The sequence below is a fragment of the Orbicella faveolata genome, unplaced genomic scaffold, assembly GCF_042242905.1.
Source record: "Orbicella faveolata isolate gen_17 unplaced genomic scaffold, um_ofav_v1 contig_47, whole genome shotgun sequence".
NCBI classification, from domain to species: Eukaryota; Metazoa; Cnidaria; class Anthozoa; order Scleractinia; family Merulinidae; genus Orbicella; species Orbicella faveolata.
Window position 1 is genome coordinate 12,964,123 of NW_028301577.1, and position 16,953 is coordinate 12,981,075.

Below are 16,953 nucleotides of genomic sequence, written 5' to 3' on the forward strand. Positions count from 1 at the left end.
ATAACATCCGGCATATTTTGACCTTTGAACAAAATTCTCCGCGTTTCCTGACTTCTCTCAAAATTTAAGTCTCGGCATGCGCTAAGGCCCTGTTTGCAAGCAGGTAGTGTAACCCTAGTGCTAGGGTTACCCTAGCAGGAGGGGTACCCTAGCACTCCCACATTTCTTCTGTTTTTCATCGACATGTTCACAAGGCAGCTAGCGTTACCTTAGCACTAGGGTAACCCTAGCTGCCTTGTAAACGCTCTGCTAGGGGTAACTCGCCTACCCGGGACAACTTTTAACTTGTTTCCAGACCCTTTGAAGGTTGACAACAAACGGCCATCATCATCTTCCATTCGCTTTCCTCCATCCTGCCCTCAAATAAGTTTCTCCACCATTCATCCGTACAGCCTGGTTTTCTTTGAAATCGTCTTCGTCGAATAATTCTCCTTTTTACATGTCGAGCGAGTGCTTTATTGTATTCCATAGCCGCGTTTAACATGGCAACTAGCTGTCGCTTTCTAGAAATGAGAAGGTAACACAGCAAAACTCCATGGCACTGATAAGCAGCTATAACGTGCAGCAACGACAGCAGAATTGAAGTAACTGTCAGAACCCTTCCAGTGTCGGCCATTTTGTTTGCATTGCGTGCGGTTCCCGAGCATATTAAGTTGTCCGGGGTGGTAGGGTAACCCTACCTGTGAAATTTTGCTTGTAAACCCGGGCTATCTTTGACCCGCCTGCTAGGGTAACCCTAGCCTAGTGCTACCCTACCTGCTTGTAAACAGGGCCTAACTTTCCCTGTAATTGGTTACCAAATGTCGTGTTACTTAGTTCAATAAAGATTATACCCCAAATAAACATCACACACTGACACCTGAAAACCAAGTTAGCTCATAATGAAACCTCACTGGTTAACCGACATTCTGATTTGAAAACCTGCTTCCTTGGTCTAGCTCGATCACGTTAATAAAATCTCTTCGTTTCAATTAGTGCATTTAATTAATTCGTTATCCATCCGGTCATTCAGATGTTTCATCAGATGTTTCAAAATCGAGACACATGCTAAAAAAAGTACTTTAAAAGACCAGTCTCCTTTCGAATATTTGCAGACTAATCGAGTGTGTATAGACGGGAAAGACAAACCCTGATATGTTTCTATTATTAGCAAGTGTCTAAACCTCAATAATCTAGGAGTTCCAATTGGAGCTAACTGAAAATATATCTCACGTGACGCCAGTCACGTAATTCATGTAGCGTGTTTAATCTATGTAACTTTGAACTTATATTTTAGGCTTTTTCTACAGTTTCATGTACCTTGCGTGAAATAATGAAACGATGTTGTAATAACGACATGGATCAACTCTATTTTTGTATATTTCCTACAAAGCATGGCCCACAAATGGAACAAAACAGACTAGAGCGCTCAACAATAGAGTTCTTTGAACATACCGCATTATGTAAATTTGAGAAGAGACTGTCGGGAACTTTTGCATTTTACCTGTGTGAACCTTAATTGCGCAGAATTTTTTTCCCGTATTATCATAGTAGAAACGACACACTTTTGCACAGTACTTGCTTTGGTTCCATATCGAACATACCAAGATGCGTTTTAAGCCCGTAAAACTACGCATTTTTTGCCGTTTTCATAGGGGCTTGAAAAGGCATTCTTGGACGGTCGACGGAATCCTTCAAAATGCTCGAAACATAAGCTTCCTATTTTAGATCGAAGAAAGGTAAAGCTCTTACTCTAAGTTTACCCCGTGTTCTAGTTTCGTAAAGTGTTCCAATATAATGCGAATACCGAGAACTTTGTCAATTCTCCAGATATTTTTGCACATTTAATGAAGCAAAAAGCTGTATTTTCGTTTTTTGCGAATTTCTCGAAGACTTTAAATTCCTAGAAAATCGGAATAATATTTTCGAAAGTAGTTCCCTAAAAGTGTTCTTTAGGCTAAGTTTCAGTATTTTAGATTTTTCGAACCTGGCCAGCTATTCTCGATATTTTCAGCCAGTGACTCTTAAGAGTTCCATGTCTCCATAGAATGAAGTCCCCAGCCCTCTTAAAATTTCCCTGCACATCAAGGGATTCCCTGATAATCTGCAAGCCATCAGGAACATCTTCCTTATTAATGGACGAAACTCATGCTCTTTCCCTGGCATTTTGAGCACGGTCAGTTTCTCTGGAAGTATCCTTGGCTCATCTACTGTCAGGTGTAAACAGCTGTACATGGCTGGGTAGGCCAGAGGGGAACAATCATTATGCCCTCTGTTTCCACTCTCACTATCTTGTGCAGGCAATGAGCAATCAAACTAAATAGAGGAAAAGCATAGAAAAATTGTGTTTCCCATGTAATCGAAAAAACATCTGCATAAGTTGTGCCAGGATCAGATCTCCAGTATGCATAACAAGACACCTGTGTATTTAGCCAAGGGACAAAGAGGTCAATAGGTGGTTCAACCAGAATTTTGTAACTTGTTGAAATTTGTCTGACCTTAGCAATTCCACTTCTTATTATCAAGAAAAAAAACTCTAGACTCTGTCAGCCCAAGTATTATTCTTCCCTGGGATAAGAGCTGCAGAAATCCAGATCTCTCTCTCAATACAAAACTGCCAGATATTTTTGGCAGCAGAATTGCACTTTATAGAATGTGTGCCTCCTATAGAATTAAGGTAGTTAACAGTGGTTATATTGTCCAAATAAATGTAAATATGGACGCTTTTCCTACTGCCGAAAGCTTTTAAACCAAAAAATGCAGCCATGAGTTCTAAGGCAATTAATGTGATTCTCTGGTTCAGCCTCACTCCTTGTGCCTCCTGTTTTTTCAATGCCCATGACTGCACCCTAACCATTGTGTGAAGCATGTGTAGGGCTATGTCAGTCTTTGCATTTGGGGTAAAGAGAAGATAGGCAGCTTTCTCAATATTATCACACCACCATTGTAATTTTGTAAGGCTTTTCTGAATTGATATGGATACACTGCTAATAAGCCCAAGGCACTGTTCTTTGATGCCAAGCACCTTTTCGGTGGGAAGGGGAAACAGTTATACTGACAGAATTCAGAACAAAAACCCAGAAAAAACAAGTGTCTCAACTGGTCCAAACACTGATTTCACAGAGTGTACAGAACACCCCATAACTGACTCTTTTCAATTCAACACTCCACAGAGCGTGCTTAAGATGAATGACCCTGAAACGAAGAGAAGTCTGTTGAGTATTGCGTCGAAGATATTTGACCCCGTAGGACTACTCACCCCGTTCACAGTTAAAGCTAAGATCCTGTTTCAAGATCTTTGGCAGAGAGAGCTTGAGTGGGAGGATCAGCTTGATGAAGAGGTTGCTGCTCAATGGCGATCCTGGAAATCGCACCTCCCTTGTTTAAGTCGCATAAATATTCCTCGCCACTTCATGGCAAACGGAAGATCAATCATCAAACTTCGCGGGTTTGGTGGCGCTTCACCAAAAGCTTACGGTGCAGCCGTTTACATCCAAACTATGGATGCCGCTGGCAAGGTTTCAACCCATCTAGTTATGTCCAAATAAATCAAGAGTTGCGCCTACAAAAACTGTCTCGCTTCCAAGCTTAGAGTTGCTTGCAGCTGCTATTAACTCACGGCTGCTGAAATTTGTTGCAGAATCTTTGTGTTTCAAACTAGACCGGGTGGTATGGTGGACGAACAGCATGGTAACCCTTCAGTGGATCAGAGGATCTACAATCATGGACAAATTGTGTTGGAAAATGCCAAAATCATGAAATGATAATCGTAATACCTACAGAATGAGTGTCAACAACCCCATTCCCCCATTCAATGTTGGAAAACGGTAAAATGCAAACTTGTGTTAGATGAAAGTGTTTTGTCAACATTGCTCAGGTGTGGGGAGGGGCAAAATGTGTATAGAATGATTTTTTTCCAACCCTTGTGACCAAGGTTGTAGTTCTCAGTGGAAGAAATTTGTGGCGAATCGTGTCGCTGAAATTCAGTCCACCTGGGATCCTCAACACCGGAAACATTGTCCTGGAGAGGATAATCCAGCTGATCTGATTACCCATGGATTGTCATTAAAGGTCTTAGCTGAAAACAGCCTATGGTGGAATAGGCCAAAGTGGCTGGCTTCAAACTGCTGGCCAACTGAAAGGCAGGGAAATGAAGAGTCTTCCGATTTTGTCGAAAGGGAGAGGAAGCCGAAACAGGTGACAACGCATACAAAGTACATGTACTGTACTTGCCAAGGAACCAATAATTGACGCCTGTCGATATGAGAAATGGTTGACCCTTATTAGAGTAACCGCATGCGTACTGCGATGGGTTCGAGTCTTCAAATCTGGAGAAAGCTCTGAGTCAAGGCAACTGTCAGCTGAAGAGATGAAAAATGCCAAGCTGATCTGGTATCGTCAAATTCAAAGAGAAGTGTACCGAATAGAGTATGTACAGCTGGAGGCAGGCCAACCATTACCCAAAACCAGTACTATATTGAAGCTGGATCCCTACTTTGACAAGGAAGATCGTGTGTTACGAATAGGAGGAAGGCTGCAATATTCCAATCTTCCCGAGGCGACTAAACATCCAAATATCCTGCCACATGGCCATCCAGTTGTCGAGAAAATTATCCAGAGTGTTCACAATGAATTACTTCATGCAGGGCCTGAGAATACACTTTCTGTCCTACGACAGAACACATGGCTGACCCATAGACTCCGTTGTAGTACCATTTGGTCAGATAACGCCAAGACCTTTAAGTGTGCAGATCGTCAGATTCGAAAGCTTTAGAAGTCACAATCATCTGACAGTGATCAACCCTGGAATGACATAGATTAAGATGAGCTTCAAGCTAAGTTGAATTGGCATCTAAAGAAATCAAATGGAAGTTCATAGTTGAACGTTCCCCTTGGCGTGGCGGCTGGTGGGAAAGATTGATACGAAATGTGAAGGAGCCTCTTCGCAAGGTCCTAGGTAAAGCTTTGTTGTCCTATGCAGAGTTAACAACAGTCCTTATAATTACCAGAATCGAAGCTCTCATTAACACCAGACCCCTCACAACAGTAAGGGATGATGTCAGGGATCCTACACCCATAACGCCCGCTCATCTTGCTCTTGAAAGATCACTGTTTGACCTTCCTGACCTTGAAGAGGTCCCTGTTAATGAAGAAACAACAACGCAACGTTATTTGTACCAAAAGAGGTTCGTTAATCACTTCTGGAAGCGATGGCGAGGAGAGTGTCTACATCAGCTATCCATTCGACCGAAATGGAACGAAGAGCAACCAGCCCTTAGTGTTGGGGATGTAGTCCTGATCTCTGAGGACAACGTATCAAGGGGGAAGTGGCCAATGGGACGAGTTGAGAAATTGTTTCCTGAAAAGGATGGCCTTGTACGCAGTGTTGAATTGAAGACACAGAAAGGAAACCGATGCAGACCCATTCAAAGACTACATTGACTGGAAGCGAGTAATCAGTCTCTTAGGGCAGAATGTTATGATGGAGAAGCTCACGGTGGGGAGTCAAAAAACAAGGTTAAGGAGAGTATGGGGAAGAAGAGATCGTCACGAGCCGTAAGGAGTCCAAATGTAAATCTCCGACAGTGTCGGAAAGGTGGGGAGGATGTTCAGGCCCGAATCCGCAGTGGAAGAGTCATACGAGCTCCTAAGAGACTGGACATATAACTTAGTCACCCCTCCGTGGACATTGTTGAGTTACTGTTGTAATATTATATTATGGTATGTCTTGTTCGTCAAAAAACACGTGTGATCGCAAGACAAAGATTTGGTTGTAGTCTATTTCGAGTTGTCCACTGACAGTAAGCGAGTGAGCATTTCATTGATACGTGGAAATAAAGTCAATTCATGTTGAACTGAACAACTTCAAATAAGAGGCAGTGAACAAATTTCAGCAGGTAGTTAAAAAAATTCTAGGTGAAGTGCGTAAAATGTTTAAGGTCAGAAAATCTCAAAGGGTTTCAAAAAGTCGCTTCTTGTCGGCTCATTTCCAAACGATTTTTATGCCGTTCATACACAGCATCAACCCGTTTGGTTCATATAGAGCGTTTTCACGTGACGTCATCAAATTCTCAAATCCAAAACTAGAGCCACGAAAGTTTTTATTCTAATTAGGCGTAAGAGGTACTAATTTTATATCTGTTTACAACTTCCCAGCTCAATAGCGTCCTTCGTTTGGAAACCAGCGCATTTTTGAATTTCAGAGTCATGGCGGTGCGTGACATAAAGCTACGATCGCGTTTGTCCAAAAATATGTATTTATCTCGTGATTTTTAGCCATTTAAGACGTTAAAGTATTTGGAAAAGTGCTTATTTAAATGTTTGTTTGTTCAGTGTAGTTAATCAGTCGCCTAGATAGGCAAAGTAAGTTCCAGATGTTAACACTATTTTCCTTCCGCCATGTTGGTGTCCCACAGAGGAACACCAACATAGCGGCTCCATACTAGGCTCTGTAAATGTGCGTGGAACATTTCGACGAATATCTCAACTTTGGGACAACGCACACACTTTAAACTTGGAGAGTTGTCTTCTTTATTTATCTTCTATAATATCACATTTCTTCGCTTTATCCACTGAATGGTTTTTGATTTTATTTTTTATTGCGTGACAGTGAAAACGCTTTATTGGGAATGTTGGTCTGGTTTCACGGTTTTGCAAAAACACAAAAGACTCGACTAGTTCAATAGCATATCTAATACCAAGAGAAGATCAAGGTAAGTAACGTGACCTTCTCTTGGTAATACTGACTAATAACTCACTTCGAAAAAGAATGGCAGCCTGGGTCGAGAATGGTATTATTTATGCCAGATTCAAAAATGGCGCCAGGGCACAAGAGCTTCCGTGTGCGTTTGTGTCTAAATGATTACAAGAACTCAGATGTAACTTTTCATAGGAAATCACGAGAGAAAAGCCTTCGCCGGAAGTATGTACGTTTGATACGTAACGATAATTTAAAGTTTTTCTCGGAAAACACTCGCATTTGCTCAGCTCATTGGAGCGGTGAGAGGAAGCTGAACAGATCGCACTTGCCAAGTATTTTCAGTGGATTAAGATCATGAAGATGCGCAGAAAACTACAGAAGATTGCTAAACCTCAATATGATGAAGTGAACAAAACGTTTGAAGCGTTCGCTGATTCTTCCTGCACCGAGAGACTAGGCTACAAGAACTCTGAAGACCCAACTCCTTCCGTTTCAGATTGTGGAACTCACACAGTTTTTCACTGCAGTAATACTGGATAAGTTTCCAGTAGAAAAGGTACGTATTGAAGAGGAATGTAAAACCATGGCTACGGAGGTTGCCCAGTTGAGGCACTGAGAATAAACAGAGCTAAACAATCCGAGATTTGACACTTAAAAATATGAGGAAAGGAATGAAGACGTCGAATTTTACACACGTCTTCCCTAGTGGAATGCAATCATATTCCTCTATGATATGTTTTTTTGGAAAGGCACAAAATCTTAATTATGGCTCTTATGAGAAGAGGGAATGGGCGTATCGGAGAAACGGCTTTGTAGGCCTGAAGAAATGTGTACATTCGGGCGATGACACACAAGCCATGTAGTATTCTGGCTTTTCCCGGGGAAGGATTGTACCATGGACGTCTTTTTCAGTTCATATTTGATTTTCACATGGCTCCTCGCGTGCACTGCGTATGGTTTGTTTTTAACTCCCAAATAATTCCAGAGTCGCTCCGCCGGCACTCCGTTGGCTCAGGCTCCAACTCACGCTTTCGAAGTGAACTATGGAGACCCTTCTCCCTCGACTATCTCACCCAGTCCCTTCGCTTCCTAGTTCGCAATTAACAGGAAAGCAGTCCAAATCTTTTTCCACGATTCTTTTTATTTTATCTACCCTAGATATATACGCTAACTTTACGATTCAGTTGATTATGGGCGCCTTCCATTCGACTAAAAATTCCAGAACTTTCGAAACGAGGCAAATCTTTCGTCTACTAATCCTAAACCACTATTGGCTGCTTATGACCTCATTGTTGTTCTAGGCTTTTTCATCATAGGCAAGTCAGTCCCTTTCATAATATTTACTACTTACAAACTCATGTGGTTCTCACTACAAGGCAGGGCTTGACACTAACTTTTAACACTACTTTCCATTCTGTAACGTAGATTTCAAATTTTACTTTCCATCTCAAAATTTTACTTTTCGAAATGGAGGTAGGAGGAGGAATCCAAAATGGTGGATTGAATTGCACCATACCACATGTATTTATTGCACCCAGACCTACTCAGCAGCTCTCCCAATACTCCAATATGGCAGATCAGTAAATGCTAGAATGGTGTAAACTTGTCCTTTTGAAGACAGAAGATCATTGTCGGATCCGGTTATTTCTATCATTTGATTATTTTTTATGCATTTGCTTTGCCTAAACATTACTTTCCAACATAGCTCAAAATTTACTCACCGGATCTTGGAAGTATTTTGGTTCATTTTTGACTTTTTTACTTTCCTAGAAGCAAATATACTTTCCAATGGAAAGCGGGTAAGTGTTAGTGTTGAGCCCCGCAAGGTGTTGCACGATATGATACAGATAGACAGCTGATTACCATGGTTAATGGCTTTTTTATATGTTTACGAAACATGGCAAATTTTTTCCTCAAAAAAGCATTTAATAATTTATTTATTTACTCATTTATTAATCCCTTTAAACTATCAGTTAAAAACTTATGATCAGCAATAATAATCTGGCCTCTAACTAGCACTATTGTTTCAATAATTTCGGTAGCTTTCAGTCCTGTAAATTGCTCTAGTACTTTTCCATTTAATTTTAGATATGGTGGAGTTTGCCATGAGCTGCTATTATGTAAATATTGAGTTTGCACTTGCCTAAAACTTACATCATACTACCAACTAACTACCAAATTTTCCTGTTGAAATTAACTTTTCCACTGAGGCAAGGAGAACTGGAAAAAAATTTCCTTCTGATCAACTTGGGGCCAATTAAAGCAACACAAATTTTTTTTCGCGCCACGCATAAGCCTACTACAAGTTAATTGTTTTGTGTAGATTTAAATTGCAACTTGCTAACGATTGTAATGATAGGAACAAAGCCCTTATTTAAGTGTTAAGCTGAAATTATAGAAGTACAAGAACCACTAAATGGGACAATAAAAATAAGGTAAAAAAAAGTAGAAAAGTGATGCAAACTTAATTAAAACATTAATATTAATCAACCTTGTCAAGCATACTACGTGCACCAAAAATGTCGTACGATTTACAAGTAACATTGTCCACTCAAGCTTTTCTATAAAAAAAATGACAAGTAAGAGGAAAACACGGAAACCACGATTCCCATGCATGAAGTAGCCAGCCAATCAAGGGCCAGGGGAATGGCCAGCACTTCCTGTAGTTTCTTATACCTGAACTAATTCACGTTATGATTCGGCTTGTTCCCCGTACTGTATGCGGGAAAAATCAATCTGCATCCTGGTGCTGTGTCAGAGAGAACAGAAACAAAAAAGATGATTAATTAGAAGAGAGGAGACTTTGTAGGGACTATAGAAAACAAGTGTTTTACTGATATAGTCGACCTTCGCCTTTCGGACATTGAAGGGATAGAACCAAGTGTCCGTATTGAAGAGGTAAATAGCATGAGTTCTCCTCGTCAAACGGACCTTCACAAAGCTTGAGGTGCATCTTAATTGTGTAATAGACATTTAACGGGCAGTTTGATCTGAAACCACAAACAGTAAACGCTATTTAACACAAACTTATCGCTGGTTTTCTCGTAAAGAAGAGGTTTGGTAAATATATGGAGCCGGGGTCATTTTAGTGTCCGTTGTATGCATTATATAGGTTCCGACTAGCAGAGGTTTTTCCCTGGAGAATACATATGGACGTTTTGCCGGGGAGAAGGGGGCTTTCAGTAATAAGATGGTGTCCAAAAGGAGAAGCTCGACTTTAGCAGGACCGAGTCCTGGCTGGCCGAGGTGAATACAAGGCTTCGAGGCCAATTGTAACAAAAGTATCTAATAAATCAACTGCTTGGCTGGTAGACCACGTCAGAAAATGCTTAGTAGCCAGGCAGGCAGGCAGGTAGATGAGTAAGAAGGTAGACAGGTAGGTAGGTAGGTAGGTAGGTAGGTAGGTAGGTAGGTAGGTAGGTAGGTAGGAAGGAAGGGAGGAAGGAACAAAGGATGTTGGGGCGGGACTGGGATGGAGGGAAGGAAGAAAGTAATGAATGATATGGATGGATAAATGGCCATGGATGGATGGATGCATGGATGTAAGGAAAGAGGGGTGGCAGATATGAATGAATGAATGCATGCATGCAATGAAAGAAAGATTTTAAACAGTAAATGGTAACTAAATCTCTAGATGTCTTTTTGTACTGTCAGCTGTGGGGATAAGCTATTAAAATCATATCTCACACTTGCCTAAGTTAAATAACTAATTAATTATTTACCACCTCAGTGGCTGTGTGACGCTACCCCTATCCTATTATAACTAATATAATATTATATCTGGCCTCTCTAAAAAGATGTTAAAGGTGCTCATTAGATGATATTGATAACTGAATCAGCAGCTAACAGTTAACCAGTTAATCATCAGAGTGACTACATATCTTCTTCAACTTGATCCCTGAGTATATTGATCGCTGAAGGTCAAATGCTTCGGCTTGTTCCCATAAAGGGAACAAGCCGAAACATTAACCTGCATCGACATCCTTTGGAGAAGGTAATAGCAGATTTTTAGTATAAACTATCTATAAACTGAGCTTTAGAAAAATGCTCTCTCAAGTCTTATTATTGTGTGACAAGACGGTATGTAACGTGTGCTGGATATGGTTTACTCGACACTGATTGGAAAGATTTATTTCCTGTGTGCGTGTGTACATGTGTGTGGCTGGTAAGAGAGTAATTCATTTGGCGACCTTAAAATGATTAATTACCTCCAAATAGAACGCAAAAAACAAACAAAAGGATGGTGGAGAGAGCTGTAACCTACTGATCGAGTTTATTCACAAGAAACTGAGACACGCTGAAAACCGTGTTCATACAAGAGAGGGAGAAGCAGTAAAAAAAAAAAACAGAAATAAATAAAAAGCCTGAGAATAAACGAATAAAATGTTAGGCGCTCTGACTAAACTGGTTAGCGTCAACTGGTGCCATATTCACAAGGAATGATATATAAAGATCAGGTTATCCCAATGGGAATTAATACAATGCAACCTAATTTAACACCTAAAATAAAAGCGAAAAGCGCTTCATCGTGCTTTCAGTTCTGGCTAAACATATCAAAAGAGCAAATACACTTTTTGCCAAAAAGATTAACTATAACTTAATCACAACAGTTATATGAGTAATGATAAACTTGCAAAGGTTCTCCTGCATGCCTAAACGTCTAATCCAAAGTTTTTCATTGAAAATGCTGTTGACTACCACAATACAAACAATACCTCTTAAGACAAAGAGCTAAAAGGCAGGTAAACAAATAAACAAAACAAACAAACAAACAAACAAACAAATATACTCCTACAACAATGCATAGTAATTACTTAAAAAGTTTTGCCAAAGTACTTGATTAGATATCCGTGGAAATATTTATAACTCAAGGTTGTTAAAAGTTGTACCTCTTGTGGATTGCCAGTACTGCAGACGTGAGGAGGAGGGCGACGACCGGGATACTGTATGTAAAGGCCTTTCTTCTGAGCCCCTGACATGAACAATTGGCAAACATAACATCAGTTTAAGACAGTGGATCAAGGATGAAATTCAAAGAAGAAATGGCTTCAACCTTTTTTGACAATTGAAGCAGCCCTATTGTTTCCTATTGCTTCCAGTCCCTCCAGCAGATCTTGCAATGTTTTTTCCCTAAACGTCAGATCATCTAACAAAGCTTTGGCTGGACGGGTACTGCTCTCGATCATAGCCACATCATCTTCAGAATACAATGAGCCAAACCATTTCGTCATGAGCACCTTCCAGTTTAAGGTTGGTACTCTTTCGAGGGTGCTGTAGAGTTTTTCGAGTGATCCTTGAGATAATTCGCTTATTGACATCATAGTTTGCACCCTAAAATGAAACCCGTAATAACCGGTATTAGTTCTCTGTGGTTCTCTACAAACGTTCGATTCTAAAAAGACGAACGTCACAAAAGGTTTACGTCAGTGCCACCCACTCCCTAAGCCCGCAGTTTATGCGTCATACAGTTTTCCGCCTTTAATCAAATCATGTTTTAAGTCTGTGCACTGCTAGCTGCCTTAACCTGAAAAAACTGAAAATGTACATTTATTCAAAGAAAACGCGCATTTTTTATTTCCAACCAGAACATAGTCTGCTCTGCAGGTTCTTCTATAGGGTGCACGCAGAGAATCGGAACTCTTTAAAAATGTTCAGTTTAAAAGCAATCTAATGCAGTGAAACACATGTACGTATGTACTTCCTTGTTCTGTAGTATTGAATCCAAAACAAAGTCACAGAACTAAAACGTAACAGAGATAGGGATTGTGATGGTAATTAGAAATGTCGTATCCAGTCAATGTGGGTTTGGTAAGCTAAGCAGCATTTGATTGAGGCATGCAGAGCGAGTGAAGTAAACGGAAGGGGTGAAAAGGTGGTGTTGGGGGCATTAAATTATTTACACCTCATGAGGGAGACTGTACTGTTTTGGCTGTGGTTTAGTCAAATGTCAGGTCATTGACAAGGACCATTTGTGTCCTCTTTAGTATGGAATAGAATAAAGTATGAGGAGACATATGTCGAAGCCAGTGAATGCTTAATTCTAGTTTAAATTTTAAAAAATCTTGAACGAGTAGGAAAAAGTAATGGTCTAAAATATAGGCTACCGATTTTAAGAGAAAGGGTCATTTTGTCTGACAAATTATCTCACAATTGCAGATAGTGTCACCAGGCTTGACTTTAAATTCGAGAGAAACCTTTAAACCCTTTAAAATTGTATATCGAAGTGCAGCTATTTTGAAAGGTTGTCTCTCATAAGCGCAGAAATGTACGCGATAATAAAGACTGGTATTATGGGTAGCGGTTGAGGTTCATTGTGTTTCAGCAATAAGGTGAAGCATGAATACACGTGTTCGAGCTGTTTCCTTTTATCACGCTGAAACCCCTTTGGCCACCATCACCCACAATACCTTTCCACATTGTCGCGTTTCACAAAACAGCTGTGTATAGCTCGTGCCTGGCGCGTGATTCTGTTTCTTATAGCCAATGGCGTGTCTCGTCTTGGGCGTAGGGACTTTCCCTAAATGATGAAAACAGATAACTCAGCACTTATATGCATTAAAAAAAAAAAAAAAAAAAGACAAAACAAAACAAAAAAACATCAACAACCGATATCGAAAGTGAAAACAGCCAGCTCAACACATTTTAAAAACTTCAGCTGTCATCAAAAATATATATCAAACTGGGTCAAATAACTCCAATCCTTTTTTCACTGAACATAATTGTTAGCTTTTACGAATGGTTTATTTAGCTCATCTGTAAAAATTCAGTTTCCATCCCACTGACTGTAGCCTAGTTTCATTTTTTTTTTTTTTTTCTACAAATTTTTTTTTAATAATTTTAATTTACAAAACACAGTTCTACAATACTTACGTTACTTACAATACGGGTCACTTATGCTGGCAATACAATACTCAATACAGTTCCTTACAGAAAATACAATTACTTGCAATACGGGCTACTTACACTGCTAACAATATAATACTCTACTTACGTTACTTGCTGTACATACAGTTACTTACAATACGTTATACTGTGTATTGACTTTGAGGAGGGAGGAGTACTTCTCACTAAAACATTTAATTAAGACAAATTTTCAAGCTTGTATTTAATGTGTAGCTTACTGATAAAATCCTGAATGGAGATGGCCAGGCTATTTAACTTGCTTGAATAAATATAATGGCGCATAAATAAGGTGGTGTAGTTGAATTTCCGTATTATTGCTATGTCGTGGGAGCTTGCAGTAATACCGAACAAGGTCTCCTCTGTGGTAGGAGAAATTTGACACGCATTCACTTGGTTGAACCAGCTCAAGACTTTTTGGGTAAACAATTTGGTAAACATACATTCGATAAAAGAGTGCTCAATTGAATCTTTATCTCCGCAGTATAGACATTCATCGTCCGCCTTAATACCAAATCTGAATAGTTCTTTCTTAGTTACTATCGTTCTATGGATTAATTTAAATTGAAACTCTTTGAGTTTAGTTTCCTTACAAATATTTTTTAGTGATTTAAAGATCTTAGTCCACACGTCCCTTTTTAAAGAGAGTTTTTCGCTCCAACGTTTAGGGCCCGTTTGATCTTCGGTGTGAATCTTGACGTTAAGCAAATTATAAAAGTCCTTTGACTTAGCCTTGTGCAGATTAATTTGTGTCGATTCGTTGAGGGAAAAGATATTATTATTTCCGGTAAAAAATGATTTGTTGATGATGTCGGAGCACTTGGCTAAAGACCTTAAGCGTTCCGGAATAGCACTAACAACTTGATGATACTGTAAAAAATTGGATTCACAGGAATATTTATCCCAAAACTCGCGGAATGTTAAAAAAATTGCCACTTTCATTCAATAGGTCATTAATTGATAGAATACCCTTTTTAAACCATTCACTAAGGAAGATGGGTTTCCCGTCCACCAATATATCTTTGTTAATAATAATATATCTTTGTAATGGTCTAAAATATAGGCTACCGATTTTAAGAGAAAGGGTCATTTTGTCTGACAAATTATCTCACAATTGCAGATAGTGTCACCAGGCTTGACTTTAAATTCGAGAGAAACCTTTAAACCCTTTAAAATTGTATATCGAAGTGCAGCTATTTTGAAAGGTTGTCTCTCATAAGCGCAGAAATGTACGCGATAATAAAGACTGGTATTATGGGTAGCGGTTGAGGTTCATTGTGTTTCAGCAATAAGGTGAAGCATGAATACACGTGTTCGAGCTGTTTCCTTTTATCACGCTGAAACCCCTTTGGCCACCATCACCCACAATACCTTTCCACATTGTCGCGTTTCACAAAACAGCTGTGTATAGCTCGTGCCTGGCGCGTGATTCTGTTTCTTATAGCCAATGGCGTGTCTCGTCTTGGGCGTAGGGACTTTCCCTAAATGATGAAAGCAGATAACTCAGCACTTATATGCATTAAAAAAAAAAAAAAAAAAAGACAAAACAAAACAAAAAAACATCAACAACCGATATCGAAAGTGAAAACAGCCAGCTCAACACATTTTAAAAACTTCAGCTGTCATCAAAAATATATATCAAACTGGGTCAAATAACTCCAATCCTTTTTTCACTGAACATAATTGTTAGCTTTTACGAATGGTTTATTTAGCTCATCTGTAAAAATTCAGTTTCCATCCCACTGACTGTAGCCTAGTTTCATGCTGTAACCATATCTCTGACTGAGAGTCGGGGTTTTTCCCTTTTCAAATTTGCATCCACAATGACATTTTTTCTGCCACGGTTGCAAATATGCCTCGGCACGTTCCGAACCCCAAATAAAAATTTAAGAGATATTTTCACGAGCAGCACTTTACACCATTGAGCCTCGCATGAAACCGGATCCAGATACTTTTCAGAACATTTGATCTGCAAAGACTTAGAAGTGTAAATGGAATCATATTTGCAATGAATGTAGTACGTGTTCAATGTATATTGTACGAAATTCTTACCTCGGCAATCTTAGAATGTCTAGAATTAATTCACCAGTCTGTAGTTTCTGCTCTTGGTGGGTCTCTGAAATAAAATAGACACAGAAATGTCAGAAGACTCTCCTGTAAGGGTTAAAGGAGTCTCGGTGTTTACTGTAGCAAAATGACACACAACTCGTGCAGGAAATGTTCTACAAAGGCGAAGGTTTACGACAATCATCCTTACCGGAGCCAATCCTCTTTCGGAAAAAAAATGATACTCATCACAACGATTCGTAGTTTTGTAGCTAATAAAACGTAGCCTGTGTGAGAGCCGCACTACCCGAGAATAAAAAATGGGACAGAGCGGCTCAGCCCGGTTTTGTCCTTCGGGCTGTAACACGGGTTAAGAAAACGTTCAAAGTAATCGATGGATTCAAAAGCGAAGATTACGTTAGAATTCGACCTAATATGAACTCACTAGGATCAATCAGAGAATATTAAGCCAACCAAGGACCTGAAAGAAATTAACTCTCTATAATAAAATAAATAACCACCCTTTGGTCTTTGACTGCAATCAGAAACATAGAAGCACAGAAAAATATAGCATACCTTTGGTCTCTTCTGCTTGTAGTGCATCGGACGACGTCCAGTGCGTTGTGGAGTTGTTCGGTAGTGAAGCTGTCAAAATATAGCAAGGGGCTCGAGGGGGTTTTTCTCTTTTATTACGTCAGAAGTATTGATTACTGCGTGGGTTGCCACGCTAGGGCAAGTTGTTATATCTTTACTCGTGACAACTTGAATAAAATGAATCTGCAGCAAACAGGGATGTCCATACTTGAACTTCGGTAGTATTTTTTGTTTAGAAGGCTTTTTCTGGTGGGCTTATTTTCCGTAAAAATTCCTCCCACTGACTGTAGCCAAAAGAGATCATCGAACCGTATCTCTGACTGCGAGTCGGGGTTTTTCCCTTTTCAAATTTGCACTCACAATCACATTTTTCTGCAAATGTGCCTCGGCCTCAGGCTACCCGGCACGTTCCCGGTCACCCCAAAACGCAGACCATGCAGACCGTGAGACCGTGAAGACTGAGTGAGTAATTTTTTTCTTACTTTTGTTTTTGAAATTTACTTTTGACTCGCATATTTTTGGGTTCTGGTCACAAATTAGTCAGATTAGTGTTTAACAAGAAGATCTTTTAGATCTTATAACCGCGCTTCTAGAATTTAACTGTTTTCTTAGCACTGCCGTCGCAACGCAGGGCACATTCCAAATATCCATTTATTACTGTAGACATCACATCACTTGATCAACACAAACTCTATTATTGCACCATCAGTTGTAGCCGATGTGAAATCTCCGAT

At 39.7% G+C, this 16,953-nt stretch overlaps 2 protein-coding genes across 4 annotated transcripts; one reads left to right on the forward strand and one right to left on the reverse strand.

Moving 5' to 3' along the window:
* Nucleotides 1-3,164: 3,164 nt before the first annotated feature.
* LOC149097222 (uncharacterized) lies at nucleotides 3,165-5,421 on the forward strand. Its single transcript, XM_089279866.1, has 4 exons — nucleotides 3,165-3,492; nucleotides 3,914-4,193; nucleotides 4,267-4,733; nucleotides 4,838-5,421. The coding sequence occupies exons 1-4, from the start codon at nucleotides 3,165-3,167 to the stop codon at nucleotides 5,419-5,421; spliced, it is 1,659 nt and encodes a 552-aa protein (XP_089135992.1).
* A 2,379-nt stretch (nucleotides 5,422-7,800) lies between these two features.
* On the reverse strand, nucleotides 7,801-16,507 carry LOC110058917 (uncharacterized). Of its 3 annotated transcripts, none has more exons than XM_089280340.1 (4): nucleotides 16,202-16,507; nucleotides 11,733-15,695; nucleotides 11,569-11,651; nucleotides 7,801-9,428 (listed from the first exon to the last, which is right to left on the reverse strand). In XM_089280340.1, the coding sequence occupies exons 2-4, from the start codon at nucleotides 11,998-12,000 to the stop codon at nucleotides 9,411-9,413; spliced, it is 369 nt and encodes a 122-aa protein (XP_089136466.1). In that variant the 5' UTR covers nucleotides 12,001-15,695; nucleotides 16,202-16,507; the 3' UTR covers nucleotides 7,801-9,410. The 3 variants fall into 3 exon arrangements, with proteins under 3 accessions (XP_089136466.1, XP_089136465.1, XP_089136464.1); XM_089280339.1 differs by lacking the exon at nucleotides 7,801-9,428 and having other exon boundaries at nucleotides 10,319-11,651; nucleotides 11,733-12,010; nucleotides 15,632-15,695; XM_089280338.1 differs by lacking the exon at nucleotides 7,801-9,428 and having other exon boundaries at nucleotides 10,319-11,651; nucleotides 11,733-12,010; nucleotides 13,087-15,695.
* Nucleotides 16,508-16,953: the final 446 nt, after the last annotated feature.